This window comes from Mytilus trossulus, chromosome 1 (assembly GCF_036588685.1).
Source record: "Mytilus trossulus isolate FHL-02 chromosome 1, PNRI_Mtr1.1.1.hap1, whole genome shotgun sequence".
NCBI classification, from domain to species: domain Eukaryota; kingdom Metazoa; phylum Mollusca; class Bivalvia; order Mytilida; family Mytilidae; genus Mytilus; species Mytilus trossulus.
In genome coordinates this window covers 96,884,668-96,911,613 of record NC_086373.1, presented here as the reverse complement: position 1 = coordinate 96,911,613, position 26,946 = coordinate 96,884,668, and the positions used below count along the sequence as shown (strand labels likewise).

The 26,946-nt window shown below is 32.4% G+C and overlaps 2 protein-coding genes across 4 annotated transcripts; one reads left to right on the top strand and one right to left on the bottom strand.

Annotated features, from left to right (window-relative positions):
* Positions 1-4,119: 4,119 nt before the first annotated feature.
* LOC134692102 (uncharacterized) lies at positions 4,120-20,440 on the top strand. Of its 3 annotated transcripts, none has more exons than XM_063552534.1 (6): positions 4,120-4,209; positions 6,241-6,353; positions 8,075-8,255; positions 10,336-10,476; positions 11,331-11,460; positions 19,067-20,440. In XM_063552534.1, exons 2-6 carry the CDS (start codon positions 6,265-6,267, stop codon positions 19,210-19,212), a joined length of 687 nt encoding a protein of 228 aa, XP_063408604.1. In that variant the 5' UTR covers positions 4,120-4,209; positions 6,241-6,264; the 3' UTR covers positions 19,213-20,440. The 3 variants fall into 3 exon arrangements, with proteins under 3 accessions (XP_063408604.1, XP_063408587.1, XP_063408596.1); XM_063552517.1 differs by having other exon boundaries at positions 4,152-4,313; positions 19,067-20,439; XM_063552526.1 differs by lacking the exon at positions 4,120-4,209 and adding an exon at positions 5,219-5,304.
* Positions 13,515-14,328, bottom strand: LOC134692100 (heavy metal-binding protein HIP-like). Its single transcript, XM_063552502.1, has one exon. It carries the CDS (start codon positions 14,266-14,268, stop codon positions 13,549-13,551), a length of 720 nt encoding a protein of 239 aa, XP_063408572.1. The 5' UTR covers positions 14,269-14,328; the 3' UTR covers positions 13,515-13,548.
* Positions 20,441-26,946: the final 6,506 nt, after the last annotated feature.

Below are 26,946 nucleotides of genomic sequence, written 5' to 3'. Positions count from 1 at the left end.
AAATTTATATTAGTTTATCTGCTAAAAAAAAATTTCGCCTCGCTCCGCTCGGCAATAGTGGGTTGGGAATCGTTTCTTTCTAGCTACGCCCCTGGCATATCACATCTCTTTGTTCCAAAGATACATGTCAATAATATGAAAGTAATTTTTCTAGAGTACAATGGTAATGACTATTGTACAAATATTTTTTAGGCGAAAAGCACAATCACAATTCTACTGACACTGGCCTGATAGCTATAACTAGATTCCTGGTTCCTTCCTGTTTTGAGACTTCAAAAAAGCTAAGTGAGGTAGATATTCTTCATATCCTTTCCATGAGAGTTTGCTGTCATGCAATCATTAGTAATTTATTTTTAGAAATTCAAGATGATGTGTATGTGCATGTGTATAACCATATTTGTCAAGAAAACTGGTTGATTAAGAATTATCAAAATTGCAGGTAGTAGTTCAATTGCATATGAATCTATCTTCTATTATATATAAAGTTAAGGATACAGATAAATGAAAGATAGCAAAGGGACATTCAAGGAAAAAAAAAGTAATCACATCATGTCTGAAAATGAAAAAGACCAACAGGCAAACAAAAGTACACAAATCATAACAAAGAAAACTAATGACTGAGACGAACATGAATCTCACATAAAACTTGGTATGATCAGCAGATAAACTAATATAAATTTAATTCAAAATATTGCTGTAGTATGTTCTAGTGCTAATACAATGCACTGTTTAATTTAAAGTTACTATGCAAAATGAAAGTACTCTTTATCAACCAGTGCTCTCAAAAATGAATATAGTATTTGGAGTAATAAAATGTGTTATGACCGTATGTTCTTAATGCACATGAACTATTTCCTTACAATTTGTCAAAATCATGGCTGCAAGGAGATATTTTTGAATTGTTTACCCTAGAGTTCACAGTTGCAGTCAATAAGTTTACAGTATAGTGGCTATCTTACACAAAAAATGTAAAACTAGTTGTCGGTATTTTCATCTTCCTGCTGTTTAACAACTTTATCCTCCGTATACATAAATGGCAGTCTGTTTGAAGAGCATGGATTCATATCGTTTCATTGTTGAGCTTCCGACTTCTGTTGCAGAAAGCTCGACATAGGGATAGTAATCCAGCAGTGGCATTAGCAAACTTCTTAAAAAGCTTTATATTTTAAAAGGGACAAGAATTGGATGCTTCATACTTTGAATATATAAGCCTTCTGTTATAAAGTTTCCATATTTTATATGTCAATTGTCCTTGACCTCATTTTCATTGTTCAGTGACTACTTGAAAAAAAGTTAAGAATATTGTCATGATATATCTTTCTTGATATGTGTGATAAGATAAATATATTTAGTATGTGCACACCTTCAAGGTGACCTTGCAAGGTCTTCATATCAGTCAGACAGTTTTTCATTTGACCATGACCTTATTTCATGGATCAGTGAACAAGGTTAAGTTTTGGTGGTCAAGTCCATATATCAGATACTTTAAGTAAAAGCTCTACTGTATTTGGTGTATGGAATGATTGTAAGATGTACATGTTCAACTGGCTGGTGTCATCTGACCTGTCTCTTGTGGGAAGTTGTCTCATTGGCAATCATACCACATCTTCTTTTTTATATTTACCTCATTTTCATGGTTTAGTGGTCAAAGTCTTTGTATCTTGGTCTTTTTTTAATACTTTATGCAAAAGGTCAACTATAATTGGTGTTTGGAAATATTTTATAATGTACATGTTGGTCTTCTAGGTTTTATTTCACCTTGACCTCATTTTTATGGTTCATTGCTCAGTGTTTAATTTTTGTGTTTTGGTCTGTTTTTCTTAAAACTGTTAACCAGTAGGTCATTTATATATATTGCTGTATTGAAGAATTGTAGGTGTATATGTTTGTTCGGTATGTATCATCGAAACTTGACTTCATTTTCACGGTTTTTTGGTCAATGTTAAATTTTCATGTTTCAGGTTAAGTTTGTTTATTTATAGATACTTTAAGCAATAGGCTAAATATAATGCATAGATTGATTGTAAGGTTTACACATCTCTCTGGCATGGTTCATCTGACCTTGATCTCATTTTTATGATCCATTGGTCAATTGTTAGATTTCTTGGTCAAGTCTATTTCTTAGAAACTATAAGCAATAGGTCAACTATATTTGGTGTTTTGAATGATCATTATATGTAAATGCATTTCTCGTTTGGTTGACCTGACCTTGACCTCATTTTCTTAGATCATGTCAAATTCATGTAATACTTGAAGTAAAGCTTTAAATTGATGACTATCAAAATTAAATCAATAGTGAATAAAGAAGGAAAGACATTTCAATGTGTGCACTCTCGTTAACTCTGTTCTTTATTATGTTCTTTATTATAATCTATTGTTCTATTTCTAACAGATTTTCACTACATATTTTTCTTACGTCGTTAATATTATATCAGACCTGAAGCTAGCAGACAGCTTTTTTCAATGGTTCAGTTTTAACTTGAACTTAACATTAAGAACGGAAATCTGGAATATGTCAATTGAGACAACAACCGAAGTCCACCGAAGGGTCTCCAATGTGGCAAGAAAATCCCGCATCCGGAGGTGGTCCTCAGCTGACCCCAAATAAAATGGTGCACCAGTTCAGTGAAAACGGACGCCACACTAAACTCCAGAACATACGTGCATGAACTAAAATTAAAAAAAACATACAAGACTAACAAAGGCCAGAGGCTCCTGACTTGGGACATGCGCAAAAATGCGGTGGGGTTTAACATGTTTATTGAGATCTCAACCCTCCCCTATACCTCTAGACAATGTAGAATAAAGAATTGGAAACACACATAGCAATGCGTACAGTAAAACTCAGTTTAAAAGAAGTCAGAGTACGATGTCAGAATTGGCATGCTGGTACAGAATTGGAAACCAAAGAAACTAAGCAAAATGACACGATTAATCATTTAGTGCATTTACTTTTAACATTACTTAGCTAAAACTTGTTAGAATTTTTCTCTGGACATGATTTTAAGCATTAAATTCTTCTTGCAACTTGTGTATCACACGCTTGGCCCCCTTCTTTTTGGAGTTATCTTATTTCTTTAAGTTGAGAACTAGCTAGTTTTTCGTCAAAAATCTTATAATTTGTATACAATTTATTTTCGTATTCTCAGAGACTTGCTTAATTGAAGTATATGTTGATAATTATACTAGGCGTAGAAAAAATAGCTTTGGGCAAAAATGGGGCGGTTTTCACTCACACCACATCTTCCTATATATCTATGTACTTATTTACAGCTGCACGAGACAATGTTTTATTGTTGTTGACCAAATTTTACTAGTACGCTCTGATTATATTTATGTATGGTTTACAAAAAAAAAATAGTGTACGGTTCGTGCTGCTCATTCTTAAGATTTCTGTGAATATCTATGTCACAAGAACACAGATATACCAATTGTTGTACAAAAGAGGGGAGAAAGATACCAGAGGAACAGTCAAACTCATAAATCGAAAATAAACTGACAACGCCATGGCTAAAATGAAAAAGACAAACAGACCAGCAAGAGTATACAATGCAAGAAACAACATAGAAAATCTAAAGAATAAGCAACACGAAGACCACCAAAAACTGTATCCTTCATCCGTCAAAGCACCGAATAGAAGTGTAAGTGGTTACCTTTCCTATACACCTGCATGGTTTTATCTGCGGTTAAGGACATGTTGCTTTGTCTTCTGTTTTCTGTTCAGTGTTTTGTGGACAGCTCTGTTGATTTTTTTTTTATCATTTTTCTGTTTTCCATGGTATTGTCTGCCTCATTCTAAGGCAAGGTTTTTAGTTCTCCTTCCCCTGAATTTTCAGTCCAGTCTTATAAGTGTGTGTTACGCCACTCTGAGTTGTATTGTGTATTATTTTTTTCATCATTCGATTTGCAATACCAGTCCTTATTGAATATAATTTATTTCTGTATCAAATCAGTCATATCGCCTTAAATATAGGTAATAGCACTTTAAAAAAAAACTCTATTTGAGTGCGATGAATGAATTTGTTACTGCCTTCAGAACATAACTACGGTGTTTTTTTTTATTCAAACACCTTGTAAATACATCGATTTTATTACATTTAAATCTTTTTTCCCAATTATATTTAAACCTATTAAGACGGCTGGACGAGTCGACATGTCAGAGCCCATAGGTATTCACCCGGAAATGTAAACTTTTATTTTGTAAATACAGTAAGTACATGTACTTAGATTATAACCCAGTAGATACAGACATGCCTAGGTTGTCCAGCATACTAAAGCCACGTAGGGACTACGGAATATAAAATCAATACCAGGTAAGTTATTTAAGTTTTTCCTATTGATTTCTTAAATTATTATCATACCATTGTATCTCTTTTGTCGTCCAGTTTATATTGCTCGGCAGGTGCCCGTTCTAAAGAGGATGTATGATTGGAATGACTGGCTTTAATTTTTACTTAATACTAAACTGAGAAAAGTAGCAGCACATATGCATGCTGTTTAAGTGTCTTCGGGTGTTCTAGGGATACACAATTATTTTCTTGTGCCTTAAAATAACGTCTTTACATTTTGATATACGAAACCTTTGTTATTTTATCTTTTGTAACTGGATAAGGAGTGCAAAGATATTAAATCCTTTATTCTTACATTTCTGTCTATTCACTATTGAATAATTTATGTATGTCACGTTATAGAAAACAATTTCAGTTTCGATATAAAATAAAACTGATTATAACCTTGTAAATTTATGTCATGTGAACTAGTTATAAATCCTATGTCACGTTTACTATGTAAACATTTCATGTTTCAGCATCACATTTGCTTTAAACAAGTAAAATGATTCGATTAAACTTAAAAAGGTTATTTCAACACGTCGAATTACGTACAGTTAAAATATTAATGATAAAGAATAATAGAGAAATAGTTTAAAGAATAGAGAAAACGGCTTAAAAAATGAAAAAGTACAGAATTGAAAGATGTCGCAGATTGCGTTTGCAAGTTAAATAATATGTTCGAAACTTGAGGGTTGACTGGCAAATCGGCGACAAAGCCACAGCTTTTTTTTTAATTTAATCTCCCTACCGAACACGCAGCTTGATTATTATATATTATTTGAAAGAAAAACACCTTGTCTATCGTAAGGATCTTAAACGGTCCAATTAATAAAACTGTAACGATAGTTATGCCTACAGGTAAAGTCACATAAATCCTGGTAAACTTTTGATAGATTTTAATTTTAGCTCGTCCTGAATATACATGAAACATCTGCCACTGGACGTACATGGCAATCCATGATTACCGTAATCAGTAAGATATGTAATTGTGTATTTATTATCTATTATACTGTTTCTGTAGGGGACATTTCTTTTCTTTAATAGCTATAAGTATATGCTCTTTAATGCGCCTTTTGTAAGACCGTCGATCAAAATTAAAAAGTCTTCAAAAATGGTTTAATCCCACCACATGTTCCTATAGTCTGGAATTTCTTCACACGTTTTTTTTCTTCAAAACCCTTTGTTGCCATTTTGAGAATTTGTAAATGATGGTTGATCTGTGATAGTCTCTTTTCATTCACAAAGTTTTAGACTTTAGTAGATATAAAGCTTGATAATATCGTATTGGCATCTGTCTATTGTTGGATACCGTATACTTACAAGTGGCGGATTTATCGGGCCCACCCCTCCCTTTTATTAGAAAAATCTGGTTGATTATACAGGGAATCACTGAATAATGACTTGATTGGGCCCCCTCTTAGGCAGTCAGTGGGTCCCCTCATATAAACAGTTCTGGATCCGCCATTGAATTACCTCCAGTTGTCTGTGGGTTTTTTTTTAAATTTTGGCTGGCATTTATGTATTCTTTAAAACTCTTATATAAAAATTAACAGTGTTGAAAAATTAATGAAGATCAATCAAGTTTAATTCCCGTGTCATTACTTTTTCCAAGAACACATTAAAGTTTGTATTTTTACTTTGATATTATAAAAGTTGTGTATGTATTTATAACTTTACATTTATGTATACCGGTATTCAATCTTTATTATGGGCTATCATCCATGATTGAAAACTTTGTGCGCAATATGACCCTAAACGGATACAACTCTCACTAAAATATTTTAATTCTGCTAGTACAAAATTAATTATATTGCCAACTTACTATATGACCAACTTAGGTGATACCAGAATAATTGATATATACAAAACCACCATTCAATCTTTATAAAAGTGTTGTTTGTGATTGTAGGAGAAATAATGAAGTCGTATCATAATGATTGAGTTTGAAATTGAACACGAAGAAAGGCCTAGACACCGACTGGAAATAAAGAAAAGGGGACACTTGGACAACATTAGAGAGGGGTGAGTAAGGATGATATCAGTATGGAAAATTTCAATAATGGTGTTAGAAACTTTACAGAATTAAAACCTGTGTAGGTAAAAGTAAATTTAAAAAAAAAAACTGTAACGATTCCTTAATTACATTTAGAACAATAAGTAATACAAAACGCGCCACACATATAACAGGATTCGTCAAACAGCAGTGGGATTCAGGATGGGGGACGTAGAGGGCGTATACCGACTCTTTAATTTGATTTCTATTTCCTCTTTTTCCCGCTTCGTTCCAAATTGCGGTCTATATTCGGTTCTGCATTTACGCCCTTCCTTTAAAAATCATGAACCTAGCCATCATCAGAGTCATATATTCAATAAGTCGAGATACTGTTGTTGGTCTTATATGGCAATTAGCCATCTACTGGATAAATAAAAGGTACACAACTATTTTTTCTGCTTGTACAAATAAAGTCTACTGTTTTTACCCTTCTTTTCATTTTTAGCAAGCAGTAACGTGGATATTAATTTCTGCATCAATTTATTTTGGGGTCCTCTTCGCGGTCCGCGTTTAAACGTTGTTGATTTCTATGATAAGGCCGAAACAACTATTTGGATTTAACTTGAGACTACTATGTGTTATAGCAGTCTCAGATTTAACAACTAAGGGCTCAAGAACCCGGTGTAAATATACATGAGAACTTTTAATCTGAAATTTGTCAAATTCGGAACCATCCTATTATTCCAGTCTTTTGGTTTCTGCTATTGTTCTAAAATAACAAAACGTGTCCTGCACTTAGTGAGCAGAAACATTTCCTATAAGGTGTCTTCTTTACTTCTTAAACATACTCTGCGGAAACCTGAAATGTACCCCCTCCCAGTATGTTCATTAATCTAAAACAAGGACATTTTTTAGTAAAACAGGTCAAGGTTAGTTAAAAACTACAATTTTGAAATTCGTAAAAAAAAATATTTTAAGACATTCTCAATCAAAACCAAAATTCATTTGGAAGTGAAGGTATGTATTGTCATTAAGAAACAACGTACGTTGGTTAATTAATTATTCCTTCATATATAAAGATTTTATCATCTAAATCTTTCGTTAAACATCAGAAACACTACACAAACATATTTACATATTCGAAAAAAACACATCTAATTATTACATCGATCAAGAAGGGAAACATATATTAAAAATGTCTCTTCGTCACAATTTTAATACAATAACAGCATTAATTTAGATCAAATATGTGAATACTAAGATCATATTTGAAGACCTGGTATTGTCTTGACAATGAATCTGCTGTGTTGTACATTAAGAATAGACAATCCTTAAATTTGTTGTAATTCTAAATATATCTCTTAGAATTATTTAGATTACGTCAAACTATGGTTGAACCAAAATAACCTTTGAGTTACTTACTCGTATGTACTTTTATATATTGATGCTTTATACATGCTGCATGGTCATATTTGTCTATGAGTGTTTTAAATTACATGTATATTTTAACATTCTATAAATTGTCTTTTTTTTTTACGTATTTTAGAAATCTCTATTTTTGTCTCATTAATGTACCATGTATGTTATTGTTTCAAAGACATTTTATAATGAAACCATTAACTATAATGTGTATAATTGTAAATAATATAGTATAAACGCACCATCACTTCTACCCTGATGACTGGTGCCCCCGATGTAAAGGGGTAGTTTTCTAAATAAAATATAATATATATAAACATTTGATTTGTAGACCGTATATAACTCACAATGTTTTGATAACGCACGCTGATTTCCTGAAGTCTACAAATAAAGATAAAGACCTAACATTATACAGAATATTCCCCACTGGTGGCGCATATAACTATATTGGTGATGTAGTTGCCTTGTTAACGTGGTACTTTGTGGTAGTTTTCATTGTTGCTGCTATACCCGTGAGTATTAAATTTTAACGATTTAAGATGGTATTTTGTGGTAGCATCTATTGAAGCTGCAATGCCCGTGATTATTGACCTACATCTTCTATACAACGGTACTTTGTGGTAGTTTGTATATATATTCTTCATTGTTAATGCAGTATCCGTGTAGTTTTACAAACGAGTTAAGAAGGTACTTTTTGGTAGCCTCCATTGTTCCAGCAATACTCATGAGTGTACCCGTGAGTATATTATTATAACCGATATACGAAGGAACTTTGTTGTAGCTTTCATTGTTGCTGCAATACCTGCGAGTACAGTATTATAAACGATATAAGATGGTATTTTGTGGTAGTTTTCATTTTTACTGCCATACCCGTAGGTATAGTATACTATACGATTTAAGATGGTACTTTGAGGTAGTTTTCACTGTTTCACTGTTGCTGTCATACCCGTGAGAATTGAACTATAATTATCGATTTAAGAAAGAACTTTGTTTATTGCTTTCATTGTTGTTGCAATACCCGTGAGTATAGTATTATAAACGATACAAGATGGTATTTTATGGCAGTCTTCATTGTCGGTGCCATACCCGTACGAATATTATTATAAAAGACTTAAGATTGTTCATTGTGGTAGTTTTCATTTTTGCAATACACGTGGGTATAGAAATATAAACGATTTAAGATGGTTCTAATAGTAATTTTCATTATTGTTGCAATACCCATGAGTATTGAATTATTACCGACATAGCATGGCACTTTGTAAAATTGATCATTAAATCTGCTATTTATTGGTGTTGTATGCGAGTCGTTTTTTAAAATACTTACTACAGCGGCAACAATTTTGTTTTCAATTTAGTAAAACATATTGTTGTCATATGGTATAGGTACATTAAGGTATCATTTCAATATCAGTATTAAAACCCCAAATTATACCCAAATCATTTCTGCATTATTCAATTTATTGTAACCCGAGTGTAAAATTTTATAGTTACCTGGGTTTTTTTTACCTTGTGGACAACGTCTGCTGGTTTACGTTTTCATGTGTGCAAGATTAGATGAACTTTTACTACCGTGCTTAACATTTAAAATTTATGAATTATATAAAAGTTTGTCAGTACTTCTTAGAATTGATCTTTTTTTTCATTTTTAAAAGCAGTATTTATGTCAACTAACCGACACTTTTTGTGTTACAGCTGATTGTATTGAGTGTGTATGAAAACATATTATCTTTGGTTAGGTTGCTTGCTATATGACTGTGGTGAAGTAATTATTAGGTAAGGTACAGTATACTACCCTCTTTTCGAAGTAGCCTAGTTCTACAGACAAATGGATTGGTTATCTGCCGAACTAGTCTTCTCTTTAAGAAGGGTTGTTTTCCTAACCTAATTATGACTTCATGGTTTAGCTAAAAAGCAAGCTAACCAAAGATATAACCTTCACCAACACACTCAGAGCAATCGGCTGTAATTATATTGTAACAATGACTGATATGGGGAATGCATCGATAAAATGGCAATCGAATAACACACAAACACTGTGTTCCAAAAGACAGCTTGAAGTAAAAAAAGAATATTTAGCTATTAAAGTTATGTTTCTATTTGATATGACAAGCTCCAAATAAACAACTGTCAAGATAGATACAATAACACTGTAACAAAAAACAAGGATTGTTGTAATAGAAATTAGCTCAAATAACTCTATTACAGATAACAAAACTTATGAAAAAAGAAGATGTGGTATGTTTGCCAATGAGACAAGTGACCAAATGACACATAAATTAACAACTATGGTTCACCAGACGGCCTTCAACAATGAGCAAAGCCCATACCGCATACTAGTAGTTGGCTATAAACGTCCCCGAAATGACAATGTAAAACAATTCAAACGAGAAAACTAATGTCTTCTTACAATCTAATATTGGCCGTTGTACTTCTAATATTGTTTTATACAGCAACATCATGAACATTGCAGAAAAAATCTATACAATGTCCAAAAATAAATTGCTGCTTTGAAAATAAAAGAACCGAATGAAATCGACCAACTAGATTCCTACGTGTCAACAAATTATTTCATGTTACTTATTCTATTTGTAGATAGCATGTTACTGTGAGAATAAAGCCATTAACATAGCTAACGCTATTGTCCTCTGTATCATTCTCATATATCATATAATTGCTCTTTATGCAGTGACGAAAAATAGAAAGAAGTTCCGAAGAGCTTGGTTTGTAACTGAGGTAGGTATCTGAATTTGCAATTGGTTGAGCACTGAATAAAGAGTTCTTTTTGAATTTTCATAAACTCGGCACATATACGTCCAATTTACATCTTTCCTCGATACCAGTTATTTTTATTTAACTGAACAGTTCATACCGAAAGAACATGTCTTTTATGCTAGGACTAGACTAATGTCAAAAACTGACAAGTTGTTAGTGTTGTTTTGTCAGAAACCAATGGTTAGTGTTCGGAAAAACGATCTCCTCGATGTGTATGTCATCTATGTATTAACACGATCACTACATTTGCTTATAACGACAATTATATATATTTTTAAAGTGATAACAGTTTAACCGTTCGTGAAAGTTATTAAATTGTCAAAGGCTTTAATCCCTCGATTAAGGTAGTTCCTAAGTGCTGTATCTAAACTCTATTCGGCGTCTAGTTCCCAAGGAAATACTTTAAATCGTTATAAGATTACCGTTTACAAAATTTTGTATGCTCTTCATCCTGTGAAACGCTGTAATGGTAAGTGAATCGAAAACAAGTACCCGTACCAATATTAGATGATCGGGACTTTGAAACATGTATAACTATTAGTACGAAGTATAAGGTTCTATTTTGGCACATTTAGACCATGCGACTTGAAGGACCTTGAACGTAAACCCTATATATAATGTATAAGATTTGATGTTGTGGACCGATTTGGATAATGTTTGTAGGCTTCTGGAAAAATAACCTTTCAAATATGATACATCAATTTCATTCGAATTATTCAGACATCGGTGAAGATGTACATGATATAACAAAAATAAAATATTCTTTGATGTTTTAATTTTAAATCGTTAATGCTTTAGGCTTGATTTTGTTTCAGACATCAGCAGAAAAATACATGGGATTACAAAACTATTTCGTTGACGTTTCTATAGACAATGCCCTAGAACTCCATTTTGTGAACAATGGCCAAAGACAGAAAATTATTACAATGTTGTCTGATAAACAAGGTAATGCACTTTTGATATAAAATTCAGTATGATTGCCAGTGATACAACTCTCATGCAGAGACCAATTGACGTAGATATATGCAACGTTAATGAAACCTGCCATTGGTTTTGTTGCGGCAATCTTTTCATTCTTATGGCTTCGCCAAACTTCATGTATCCCTCAAAGTACTCTATCATTTTTTTAGATGTTTGTTTCTGATTTTGTTTGTCTTTTATCATTCGATTTGATGCAGGTCTAACAAAAACTCACCAAAAGGGCACACATTTTACAATTCCGTCGTCCGTCGTCGTTATTTTTTACAAAAATCTTCTCTTCTGAAACTACTGGGCCAAATTTAACTAAACTAAGCCACATTCATCATTGGGGTATCTAGTTTAAAAAAGTATTTTCGATGACCCGGCCAACCAACTAAGATTTCCGCCATGGCTAAAAATAGAACATAGAGGTAAAATGTTGTATCTCTGAAACCAAAGCAATTAGAGCAAATCTGATAGGGTAAAATTGTTTATCAGTTCAGGATGTATCTGCCCTGATGTATCTGCCCTGATGAATCAGACAACCCGTTGTTAGGTTGCTGCCCCTGAATTGGTAATTTTTATGGAAATTTTGTCGTTTTTGGTTATTACCTTGAATATTATTATAGATAGAGATCAAATGTGAACAGCAATAATGTGTGGAAATGCTATGTCCGACTCGCCCGACTCGTACATTTGAACAACCAAAGTAAGCTCTAAAAATAAATCAACATGACTAAAAGGTCAGTTGACCCCTTAAGGAGTTATTGTCCTTTATAGTATTTTTTGGTAAATTTTTACAAAATATTTTCCAGTGTAACTACTGGGCCAAGCTGGACACAAACACACCACCATCACCAAAACACAATTTTGTTATGAGTCTATCTGTGTTCTTTGTTTAATATGCACATAGACCAAGGTGAGCGACACAGGCCTTAAGTTATTGTTTATTGCTCAATGTTTTGTTTTGTTTTTTGTTCTGGTTTTTTTTCTAATACTATTAGCAATAAGTCAACAGTATTTGGTGTATATTTCTGTCTGGCAATTATCATCTGGCCATCATGACCTCATTTCGTGGTTCATTTGTCAAACCTAAGTTTTCCTGGTTTAGTTTGTTTCTTAGAAACTGTGTTCAAAAGATCAATTTTATTTAAAACATGTAATGATTGTTAGGTGTACATGTATGTCTTGCAGCGTTCATCTGTCATTGTCCTCATTTTCATGGTTTATTGATCAATGTTAAGTTTTCCTAGTTTAGTTTGTATCTTCCATGTCCAACTATATTAAAGCATATTTGGTGTTTAGAACTATTGTAAGGTGAACATGTATTTCTAGTTTGGTTGATCTGATTTTTACTTCATTTTTCTAGGATCATGTTAAATTGATGTGATAGTTTGCAGTAAATCTTTATATATAGGACTATCAACAGAACATCAATGGTTAGTAAAGAATGTCAGACACTTCAGCCTGTGCACTCTTCTTTTAACTGTGTATCAATTTTGAGTGAAGCCATTTGTAACTGACTTTTAAACGACTGCAATTTTTTGATATTTTTGTTGAAGGCAGTACATTGACTCATGAATGCTTTTATTTCGTCATTTAAACTCTGTTGGATAGTTGTCTCTTTTGAAATCATAACACAAATCCCGATTTTTATATGGAAGTAGAAAAATGCCCATTACAAGTCAAAATATCATTGTAACAAGTAAAACATATGACCTGACTTGGTCGAGTTAAATTACAATTAAAGTTAAACAAGAAAGTAGGAAATAACATTGATCAGGCAGGAGACTTGATTTTCTCTTCCTAAATATCAATTAAGGATAGACAAGACAGCAGGATATACCCATTATAAAGTCTTGTTTGATTGGAGACGGTAACATTTTACTTTTGTTAAAAATCAGCACTTTAACTTACTAAGATGTCCAAGTTTATCAGGCATTAAGAAATCTGTTGTGAGAAAACATTCAAATTTTTCTGGTATTTTTCAGAAAATATTTTGTGTGGAATTTTTTACAAAAATTAAAAAAAACCCACACTAGTGCTTTCTTTAATCTTTATTGGTTCATTTACTTATGTATGAATTAAAAATCCAGAGAAAGTGCTCCAACTACTGTTACCATGTACATAGAATGGCTTTCTTCCATTATTTCTGAATTTAGTCATCATAACATGATCTCCTTTCTTTAGTCTTAAGACAATAGAGTTTGTAGCACTGTTATGACCATTCACAGCTATAGAATACACACACATGTTATAATCCTGGTGGTTAACTTTTAAGCAAATTTCCAAAACAGAGCCAGCTTTGGTTAAAATAGTACATGTGAACATATAAGTCCCACTAATTGGTACCTCAAATATGCCAGTAGCAGGATTGTATGCTTTTCCTTCATTTGATTTGATTGTATTGAATTTAACTATTTCACCAGCTTTTAGTATTACATGGGTCCTAACTGCAGCTGAAAATCCTATGTTTTTAGACTTCTCAGTGCGTTTGAATGAAACGATATCTTTGACCAGGTTATTATATTTCTGGTCCGAGTTTTCTTTTCCAATTGTCAGTCTTTCTATCCTTTCATTTTGTCTTTCAATTTGGGCTTGAAAGTGACGATACACTTCTTTCTGAGAGTTCGTGATAAGTTCAATAGTTTTATAGAAATTGAAACTACTCTTCTCTCGTTTTGTCCGACCAAGTTTTTCTTCTGACATTGCAGCATTCTTTTTCTGTTGACCACTTATTCCGAATATCAGAAAAGAAAACAAGACTACAAGAAGTAAATATGTGCTGCACATTATGGTTGATATGATACAGTTTATAAAATGATGTTTCTATAGGAAACTTTTGGCTTTCAGTTCCAAGAATTATATAGATTTTCCTCCAGATGTTACAATGTATTATATAACACAAGTCTAATTAGATTCTATCAAATTTCTTGATTTATTTTCAATAGTGACACATTTTATTTTTATTTTTAAAGGGGATTAAAGCTTATTATTTAATATTAAATGCTCTAAAATATTGTGAAAACTTATTGTGTCCACGGTGCTAAAATGATTTTATTATCATTCAATTATAAATGTGCTATGGCACCACATACATATTTGAACCTCGCAATTCTAGAAAATACATTCTTTCTAAATGAACTAGCTCAATTTTTTTTGTTGCCAACCTAGACGAAAGCCGTGTTAAGATAAATATATATATTGATTAAGATTTCACAACTTACCTCTTATAATAGGAACCATTGGTTGAATAGTTAAGACTCCATAAAAAAAGGAACCTTTGGTAGAATAGCTAAGACTACTAACAAAAGGAACCATTGGTTGGATAGCTAAGAATCTTTACAAACGGAACTATTGATTGAATAGTTAAGACTCCTAACAAAAGGAACCATTGGTTGAATAGCTATGACTCCTTACAAAAGGAACCATTGGTTGAATAGCTATGACTCTTAACAAAAGGAACCATTGGTTGAATAGCTATGACCTTTTACAAAAGGCACTATTGATTGAATAGCTATGACTCCTTACAAAAGTAACTATTGGTTGAATAGCTATGACTCCTTACAAAAGTAACTATTGGTTGAATAGCTATGACTCCTTACAAAAGTAACTATTGATTGAATAGCTATGACTCCTTACAAAAGTAACTATTGATTGAATAGCTATGACTCCTTACAAAAGTAACTATTGGTTGAATAGCTATGACTCCTTACAAAAGTAACTATTGATTGAATAGCTAAGACTCCTTACAAAAGGAACCATTGTTTGAATAGCTAAAACTCCTTATAAAAGGAACCATTGGTTGAATAGATAAGACTCCTTACAACAGGAACCACTAGTTGAATAGCTAAGATTCCTTATAAAAGGAACCATTGGTTGAATAGCTAAGACTACTTACAAAAGGAACCATTAGTTGAAAAGCTTAGACTCCTTAATCCTTATAAAAAGAAACATTAGTTGAATAGCTAAGACTCCTTATAAAAGGAACCATTAGTTGAATAGCTAAGAATCCTTAAAACAGGAACCATTTGTTGAATAGCTAAGACTCCTTACAAAAGGAACCTCTCTTTGATAATATTTTCAATATCTGTCTTAATTATTTGTAAGCTATTTTCCCTTGAAGAACAAATTATTAAATCCATATTACAGAGGTATAATACTGATTACATCATTGATAAGACTGAAATGAATGAAAAGATGAAAAATGAAACTTAAGTTATGGCTAAAAGTAAATAAATGGAGAGTTTTGATGATGTTGTTTTTTTTCTTCAAAAGAAGGTTATACTCCAAACATCTTACTACCATCAGTACTAAAATATGTGATATTAATAAACAGTTTATCGTTTGTTGATGTTGCTCATAAGTATTTCTTTTTTTTTTGTTAACTCACCTGACCTAAAAGTCAATTTTTAACAATTTTTCGTAAATTTTTGTAATCTTATACAAAAATCTTCTCCCAAAATACTTAGACAAATTCAACCAAACTTTGCCATACTCATCATAAGGGTATCTAGTTTTGAAAATATTCCCGATGACCCTGCCTTCCGACCAACATGGCCGACATGGCAAAAATGTTCATCAGATTTAGATTTATCTGCCCTGCAATAATCAGACGAATCAGACAACTCGTTGTTGGGTTGCTGCCCCTGAGTTTTTTTTTTTATTCTCTTAGATATCATTATAGTATCTAATAATGTCTAGTATCGCTATTTTGTGCATTTTTTACTTTGATCTTTTTATGTGATAATTTTTCATACTCGCTTGAGATGGAAAATCATCGCTAGAACCTAAGGAGGCACGTGGCGTTGCTAATGAAATTGACATGAAATTGACAACGTCGTCATAGGTAAAATAACGATAAACAGATTTTCATTGGTCATCTTTTTAAAACTCGATTGCGTACCGGTTCAAGCGAAAAAATCAATCTCGTTGAAATGATCAACGATAATCTCTAAATATTTAATACTATTAATCATGTTTTATCCAAATCATCAGTAAATTACACAGGTGGGCGACACAGGCTTTTAAGAGCCTCTATTTTCAACATCTATTGAGGTGACTCCAATCATTCCTGTGATTTATTGATTTTTCAACCGATTTAATAGATACAGAAAGATGTGACATGTGTGCCAATGAGACAACTCTCCATCCAAGTATCAATTTATAAAAGTAAACCATTATAAGTCAATGTACGGCCTTCAACACGGAGCTTTGGCGCACACCGAACAGCAATCTATAAAGGGTTAAGGTAGCAATACACAGTTAGAAGTTTAGTTCCGCATTATGGCGTGAATTTTTTAAATATGAAAGTTTTTGTACAATAAAATTGATTTTTAGGTAATTGAAGAATAATATAGCCTTCTTAGTGGGTTTATATGAACATTTAGATTGATTTTAACATGTTTTATAGGCCATTTCAATGATTGACAGTCCGTATTTTCCTATCCGTACCGTTCATAGGTCCATAAATTATTGTAGTGTTTATCAACAAAGATTTTGCGCTCGATCTTTTCAATTCAATTTTATGGAAAAACGAGCAGGAAGACATATGATTTTTTTTGGACCACTTGATAGATATAAACCTATGGATTCAGGAAAGGTATCACTGTAATTAATTGAAATTTTCCTTTAGACCAAATTTTGGAGACTTTTGTGACATGTTCACCCCCCTTTTTTGCTATATTTTGTATCTAAGAAATGCAGATTGTTGCCATGGTTACACCCAAAAGGGATTATATTTCACCCTTATGACCATTAGAAATCAAATCTATGGAAGATTCTCTTTCTACAAGTATATACATGCATAACACACATATAAAGCCTTCTTTGTTAGACAGGAGGGGAAAGGGGGTGTTTAAAAATTATGAGTGTCAATTTTAAGTTTTTTTTCCTAACTGTGTATTGCTACCTTATGGCATTTGACACAGCAAATAATTTCCTTTTTTTCAGACAAACATACCACAAAACTATTGATATTTAGGTTAAAGATACAATTCTAAGGAAGAAACAACCTTTAGTATGACAATGTATGTTAGTTTTGTTGTTTATTGTCCTTAGCAACCAATATAGACATTTTGACACATAGACTTGGTTCCGTTATTAATTGATACTTTATTGGCTACCCCTTGGAAAAGAAGATTGCGCGTTATGTAGAAACCTTAGAAGGAAACGCTTTATATTTTTTCATGCGACTAAATCAAATTTATTATTTTAGCAAGTATAAAGTCACAATTTAGCATGAATTAAGCCCAATTTTTTCCCCGCTGTTATAAATAAATTCAGTATTGACTAAATTTTAACCAAGGCCTTGGTATGGTAATACACAACAAAATTGACATTCTAGAGCTTTAAAATAGCTTTAACTTGTAAAAGTTGTCTACTGTTAAGGTTAATTTAGGTTTTTAAACAAGGAAAGACAGGCTTAGAAGGTATAGTTTTAGAAAATTGACTAAAAAAGGAGAAAATGCACTTTGACATGGCATGTTTCATAAAATCACTTTTTTGTTGCATTTCAGTGTCAACTGCTAACCTTCATAAAATATTTATTTCTGAACCGATTTTTAAAACTAGCAGGCGAAAATGCTCGTTTTAACTAGTAGAAAACAGAAATCCATTTAAAGTGGAATTGGGGAAAAAAATGTTAATCCTTAAGGTAGCAATACACAGTTAGAAGTTTAGTTTCGCATTATGGCCCCTGTGAATTTTTTAAATATGAAAGTTTTTGTACAATAAAATTGATTTTTAGGTAATTGAAGAATAATATAGCCTTCTTAGTGGGTTTATATGAACATTTAGATTGATTTTAACATGTTTTATAGGCCATTTCAATGATTGACAGTCCGTATTTTCCTATCCGTACCGTTCATAGGTCCATAAATTATTGTAGTGTTTATCAACAAAGATTTTGCGCTCGATCTTTTCAATTCAATTTTATGGAAAAACGAGCAGGAAGACATATGATTTTTTTTGGACCACTTGATAGATATAAACCTATGGATTCAGGAAAGGTATCACTGTAATTCATTGAAATTTTCCTTTAGACCAAATTTTGGAGACTTTTGTGACATGTTCACCCCCCTTTTTTGCTATATTTTGTATCTAAGAAATGCAGATTGTTGCCATGGTTACACCCAAAAGGGATTATATTTCACCCTTATGACCATTAGAAATCAAATCTATGGAAGATTCTCTTTCTACAAGTATATACATGCATAACACACATATAAAGCCTTCTTTGTTAGACAGGAGGGGAAAGGGGGTGTTTAAAAATTATGAGTGTCAATTTTAAGTTTTTTTCCTAACTGTGTATTGCTACCTAATATTTTTTGTATCCGTACATCAATTTTTAAGCTGTTTCTTGTAGTCCCTTTCAAGAATTTGCCAATTTCTAACAACTAAGTTTTTAAGCACGTCATTCTACCCATCGCCGCAGTATCTTTTAATACAAAACAACTTGTCTGTTTATATAAAGAATACGAAATTATGTCTTTTTAATCAATAAAAAAATGAAAACAAAAAGTTATCCATTGAAAGACTTAATATATTTTGAACAACCTAACCAATTTATGTTTTACTATTTCTCTTTCAGTGCACAGCATGCTGCTGATGTTATGTACGAAATCCTACTGGAGAAGTCGAGTTGTAGACCCTATCATATGTTTGTCTGTGACGTCATGTATATGTTTAATTGGAATGTTTATACAAATTATTACATTGAGAGTTTTGGCAACGTAGCTTGTCGTGATTGGTAGAACTTAAGTTTGTTATCAGCATAAACCAATGCTGGAGTACTAAGTTTCGTGCATAATTGTAATATATACCCAAGGCTCTATCATCGACTCTGTGATTGATACTTATGTTGCATTTATCATTAGACACTTTTATAATCTAGTATGCTTTATTTTACATTATTTATTTTAATAACCGAATTGATAAGAGCTGGCTCAAATGATTTCGTAACTTTATTTAGTTACGTTAGTATAAAGAAATTACAGCTAAAATAGAAATGTACCAGTTCGTTCATTTGATGGATAGTCAACTGACAACTTGATGTCCATTATTTTGTATTTGTATTTTATCTGGTTCACTAGAACTGATTGTATAATATGCATGCACTTATAAACTTAGGTTGCGTAACTACGCAACGCCAAATAAGCGCAGTAGTAGTAGTGAACCGAAAACCAACAAGAAGTGTTATTGTTTTCAACCTAAATCATTTCATTTATGTGTGTTCACATGCCCTACTAATGAAATTAGAGTGTTTAGAATTCAGAATGAAACGCCCAAAACAATCTTGCCCACTTTTTCCGGTGTTCCAGAATATTAACCATTGCTGGTATAAACTACTTATTTATTTTGACGTTTTAGGAGTACTAGGAAGTTAATCACATTATGTTTCATTGTATCTATCATTATGCCAAGCATGCCTTTGTAATTTATAAATGTTTTATTTAATCTATATATTGGTTGTAATCTGTTGATATGTAAGGACAACTATTTAACGTCTAGTGGTACATACTATTGTATACTTATTAAGGACCAGATGTTATAAACCATGTGTGTGATACTTGAACAACACTATTACATCCTTATTCGTGATTACGTTTTAATTTTTGTTTACTGTGTTACAGTTCCAGGCCCTTCGCAGTTGAAGACAAAAAGCGCGGCAGGCGTACACGAATATAAGCCCGGTATCTTGGATGAGTGTTTTTTCCCCGCAATATGCATCATATCAAACAACTTGACTCACAATTTCAACGTTATATAATTTATTTACAATTGTTGCCTTACATTAGTTCTACTTGCATAATGTTTTAAACAGAACTCTGTTATTTTGTTTATTAAAACATTTATCAGATCATTTTTCAGTGAAACTGATTAAAAGAAAAAAAAGTAATATATGATGATGTATTAGTGTTTTTAAAGACATTTTTATGTACGTTATTTTAATTTTTCGTATATCACGTCAATGTAGTAAAACAGTATTTATGATTTGTAATAAAACAAAGACTGTTATGTTCTTCTATGTGTCTGTGGCATGTAAGTTAACTTATATATTTTAAATGTTCCACGGACTTGATATTAATATCAGTTGGAATTTAAGTGGCAAAGATCCCCTCCCCTACAAACAATCAAAACTCGATTTTTTTCAAAGTTTGCACGTTCTCCACACGGACAATTTTGATAATAAATCATAACCCTAGGCTACGAAAACGTTCGGATAAAAAGTAATAATGAATATCAATTGAATTAAAGCAGACTTACCATTTCCCTCTAAATTTAGCAACGATGAGAAAAGAGATACTATTCGAAATTCCGAGTGTACCAACCTCAATGTATTTTTCGTGTGGCATTATAACTCACTGGTTCAAGTCAATAATTCGTAGATGTATGCAGCTACAGCAGAGAAGTTCTAAATACAAAAATACAAGAATACTCAATACTTGCAGCAAAGATTAACACTTTCGAAATGCCTTTTGGCAATACAACGGATTTTTCAGAAAATTCAAGGTTAGATTGGATTCACGATCACATCGCAAAACTTGACCAGTGTTATTTATTCTTTCACAACCAGCTCGCAATACTTGACCACCGCCATTTATTCTTTCACGAATACATTGTAATACTTGACCACCGCCATCTATTCCTTCACGATCACATTGCAATACTTGACCACCGCCATTTATTCTTTCACGATCACATTGCAATACTTGACCACCGTCATTTATTCTTTAGTGGTAAGTTTTCTCTATATACCTATTGGCAGCGGTGTATTACAGAGAAAGAAACAACAGCTTGATATAACCGTATCAAACATTCTTGTATTTTGTGAAAATGAGTTCTATGAGAAAGGGACACACCATATGGCTCAAGTTGAAAAGCTCTAATTATAGACGAATATTAGTCTACATAAAAAAATAGCTCTATGATCTTTGAGTTTTATATCGTCATAAACAAGCAAATCATTTAAAACATGCACGTTAAATAGCTTAACAATCACATTCCTAGATTCAATCACATTTAAAAAGCAAATCATGATATGAAGCATGACTATAAAATGTGAAAGAGAGGCAAAATTTATCAACGTGTTATTCAACTCATAAGACAATGCCATGGCACAAACATTTTGCAAATCACTTCATAGAAAACTAAAGTCTGAGCAACAACAATCCCAATCTAGATGGCAAGAACCCCACCCCAAAAAACCTTGGGTGATCGTGGGATCCCCAAAATCACACGAAAAATGTAATTGTGTTGCAATCATAATTAAAACCCATTTTAAAAGCAGTTCTAGCACACGAAGCAATAAAGTACTTTACATTGAAGCATTCAAAATATTGACATGAGTATCCATTCGCGGAAACAATAAGTTTGGGATATTTGTTTTCTTTTCTTAAACTCTGGTGTAGTTCATCCTAATTACTTGCAGTTGTGAAGCAAAATGAATTGATGCATTAGCTTTTTGTTCTAACCATGTGATTTTTCAGAAGCATTTCTATACCTAAATGAATGACTGTGATTTTTAAAATCAAGCAAATCAAATGAATATAATGGACTGCTTTTGTTTGTAACTTTAAATGTTTCTAAAGCTTATTCTAGTATTTCTTTTGACATTTAAGAGAAGAATGTGTCAATCTTATTTTTATGCATTAGATCTTGATATACGCTGATAAATTCCAAGCTCTGACAATTGGTTTAACTTTGACGTCTACACAATTTCCAAAAGCGGAAAATAAGGGCTAAAACCAACTTACTGTAAAATAAAGACAACAGTATTATACCACTGTTCGAAAGTGGTAAATCGATTGAGAGAGAAAAAAAATTCGGGTTACAAACTAAAACTGAGGGAAACACATCAAATATAAGAGGAAAATAATGAAACAACAGAAACAAAGTGCAATTAAAAATCTAACGACAACGAAAAAACACAAGAACGTAATAAAAGATAACAATTGCAACACGATTTGTTTCCAGGATTAAGCGATAATACACCTATTAGGTATATAATAGCTATATTTTTTTTTGTTTTGTCCTAAATGTCATGTGATCGTCGTGTTTGATTATTCCCTGTATCACGTGTTTGTTTGAAGGCGGAAGCTCCTCATTCTAATATTTTGAAAGGTGTCTCGATCAAGATGTATTTGCCTTTTGAGATATTTGCTTGTCTATTTTTAACATAATCTCACTCTGTATTAAAGTTTATTTTCATTATTAATAGCATACTAATAACGCATATAATGCTTCCAATTGTCATCACAAACAAATCACAATATGCATAGTATATAATACTGACATATGTTTTGAAAACGTGTCTTAGTCGAGTAGACCTATATGTGATCCTGATCCTGAGGTTAATATTTAGTTAGACATAACTGGTCTCTTTGTGCTTTTTTTGTTTTTACTTGCTACTGTAGTTTGACTTGGAAATGTCACATGGTATACTTTAGTTAATGTGTTTAGGCGCAGGATCTGAATTGTCTAGGGGTTAGTGTTTCTTAGAATCGCCCTGACCTCTTTAAATATTCTATTATTTTCCCTGTTATCTCGTACGTCTCTTTCTTTGTTGGTGCTAGTAGTGTTTAGCAATCTATTGGGATGTTATGAATCTCCAGTGTCTTTTCATTTTCTCTCGTTTCTGTTGGTATCTTGTATAGTTGAGTAGAAAGTGTTCTGTGCTTTCTTCTTCGCCACTTTCGCAGTATGGCGTGCGAAATTGGCACATCTGATGGCGGAATTATTTAATCTATTGTTACGGGGCGCCGATTGGGACTCTTGTGGTTTTGTATTCAAAATTCAATTTTGTACGGACAAAAGTGACTTTTGTTCAACAAAAATGAGTTCAGTTTAACAAAATTTGTATCATACTACAAATTTGAAATTTTGTCATACAAAATTATCTATCAGCGGACAAAAGTCACTTTTGTCATGACAAAATTCATTTTTGTTACACAGACTTGACTTTTGTTACCTAATTTGAAAATTGAGTGACAAAAGTCAATTTTGTATTTAAATTAGTTTAGTTTGGTTTCTGTGAACTAAATTGCATACAAAATCGACTTTTGTTACACAAAATTGACTTTTGTTACACAAAAATTACTTTTGTTACACAAAATTGACTTTTGTTACACAAAAATGACTTTTGTTACACAAAATTGACTTTTGTTACACAAAATTGACTTTTGTTACACAAAATTGACTTTTGTGAGACAAAATTGACAAAATTGACTTTTGTCTCAACAAAATTGACAAAATTGAATTTTGTCTTAACAAAATTGACAAAATTGAATTTTGTCTCAACAAAATTAACAAAATTGAATTTTGTCTCAACAAAATTAAAAAAATTGAATTTTGTCTCAACAAAATTGATTTTTGTCTCACGAAAGTCAATTTTGTCTCACGAAAGTCAATTTTGTCTCATAAAAGTCAATTTTGTTGTTACAAAATTGAATTTTGTCATCACAAAAATGAATTTTGTCATCACAAAAATGAATTTTGTCGTCACAAAATTGACTTTTGTCTCAACAAAATTGACAAAATTGACTTTTGTCTCAACAAAATTGACAAAATTGACTTTTGTCTCAACAAAATTAACAAAAATTGACTTTTGTCTCAACAAAATTTACAAAATTGACTTTTGTCTCAACAAAATTAACAAAATTGACTTTTGTCTCAACAAAAATGACAAAATTGAATTTTGTCTCAACAAAAATGACAAAATTGAATTTTGTCTCAACAAAAATGACAAAATTGAATTTTGTCTCACAAAAGTCAATTTTGTCTCACAAAAGTCAATTTTGTCTCACGAAAGTCAATTTTGTCTCACAAAAGTCAATTTAGTCTCACAAAAGTTAATTTTGTTTCACAAAAGTCAATTTTGTCTCACAAAATTGAATCTTACCGTACACAATTGACTTTTGTGATTTAATTTCCATATCAGGTAACAAAAGTCAATTTTGTATGCAAATATGTTTATATTTGCATACCTTTAAGACAAAATTGACTTTTGTCATGACAAATATGAATTTTGTCTACAAAAATTAATTTTGTCATGACAAAAATGAATTTTGTCATGACAAAAATGAATTTTGTCTACACAAATGAATTTTGTCATCACAAAATTGAAGTTCTCACAAAACAAGTCTGTAGCACATAGTTTTGTAAGACAAAAATGATTTTGTTATGACAGAATTGAATTTTGTACAAAATCACAAGAGTCCCATTCGGCGCCCCGTAATTGTAGCCCGTTCTAAATTTTTACATGATTCTCCCTTTAATTGGGTCCTGATACTCACGTATATAGGTCTCACCTACAATAGAAATAAATGCATGAAGTTGTCTCCCAGTTTCGCTTCTAGTCCATCTATATTGTCATTTAAGTTCTGTTGACATCTTGACTGCACTTTTTACATCGGACATTGTTATGGTATTGTACTGGTCATTTGCCTCCTGTGTTGCATCTTTTCCTAACTGGTGCGCTATCTCGTTCCCGGTTATATTAGCATTACCTGGGGGATCCAATATAGGTAGTTTGTATTCTGTCTCTCATGAGGGTCCCTATGATTTCTTTGATATCTGTGATAGTGTCGATGTTTTTAGTTGACTTCCAGTTGAGAGTCAAGTGGCCAAAAGCTGTCTGGCTATCTGATATCCAAGACTATAGGAATAGCTTCTAGCTCCGCTAACAATTTGGTGCCTCCGCTATCTACTGGTCTTTTAAAATTTGTTCCTTGGTGGTTCTCAGTATATATAACTGCTCATGCTCCACAATGTCCTAGATTTCCCTGACAGGAGCCATATATCTGTAAATGCTTTCTCCTATCAATTCTTGTGCAAGTTCTTTGCTTCGGGCAGTTTATTCTGCGGTTCTGGTTTTCGAGCTTCCCAATCGGCTCCAGTAGCTTTGTGCTCTCAGTAGCATAAAATGACTTCATGCCTTGTTGGTGAACTCTGACTCTATAAGTTAAAAATCTACTTTTGTTGAGTTTTTTTTGCACGTCGATAGCTTGATTTATAAGCCTAACCAAATGGAGATTCTTGACGTCCATATATATCATGGTTGTTAAATGTTAAGATACTCCTCCGTCTGTTGTTTAATTGGTTCGGCTATGTTTTTTATTGGATTTTTGCTGTTTTTCGGATTGAGATTTCTTCCATTCGGAGGTCGATTGATTGCATGTTGGCCATTACTTCAGTTGCTTCTCTACCTGCGTCCTGGTAATTCAAGACAAACTGATAACACTTAGCTTCGCGTTTTTTTATTATATTTTCCATTGATATTATCTGCCCTACTGGGCACGCATATTAAATAATGGATCTTACCATGCTGTTATAGATTTGAAGCAATTTTGTTCTTTACATTTTTCCTAGGCCCTTTATTTCGTGTACACGTATAACATTTAACAGATTGTTTGCTCTCTTCTGCACTGTATCCGTGTGCATGTCAAATTTGATTTTTTTCTTTCAAGCTTACGTTAAGTAGTTATTGGTGTATGACTGTATTTGAAGTTGAATTAATTGACAGTCAGAGCTTTTTGTGTTAAATATAAATCTTCTTTAGAGGAAAGACATACTTCACATTTTGACTTGTTGACATTGATCCTCCATTCTTTTAGTTCTTGGATTTTTGGCCCTTGTGCTATCGTCAGTAAATTTGCAGTTTTGTCTTGTGGTGTTCTCCATAATGTCTGCTATAAAAATGTTGAAGAGGGTAGGCGACAAAACTGACCCTTGTGGTAATCGAATTGTTTCACAAAGACATTATTCAACATGCATCTTGTTGTTCTATATATAAAAATAACCCAGTAGCAAACCGTTGTTCTAAACTCATAAATCGATTGAGAAAAAAAAACCCAAATCCGGGTTACTAACTTAAACTGAGGGAAACATATCAAATATAAGAGAAGAACTATGACACAAAGAACACAACATTAAAATGTAACACACACATAAATGAACTATAATATAACAATGGCATCCAGCACTTCACAAGCAGAACATGATAATGCAGAACCCCACATAATAGCATCTATTAGATAGAAAACTATTTATTCATATCCAGATTTTTCAAATTGATTCAATCAGTTTATGTGAAAGATTCTCACTGATCAAGTCATTAAAAACGCTCCGATTCAAGCTAAAATCTATCAAATATGCCAAAAACCGTAACTTTTCAGATGGTTTTTTGTCGAAAATGAAAGTGGCCGCATCCGTGTTCATCCTCAAACTTCATATATGTTATGTATTATCATCAAATACAACTTACATTACAATATCATGAATGAAAACGAATGCGGCTGATTTCATTTTAGACGGAATCCGTCTTAAATTTAACTAAAATACTCAAATTGTGAAGATTTCAGTTATTTAGCATGATTTGATGATGCTAGTACCCGATATATGTGCATTGTATTGTAAAAAACAGCCCATATTTATGTAGCAGAAGCATTCTGCTTTCCAGTTAATAGCTAA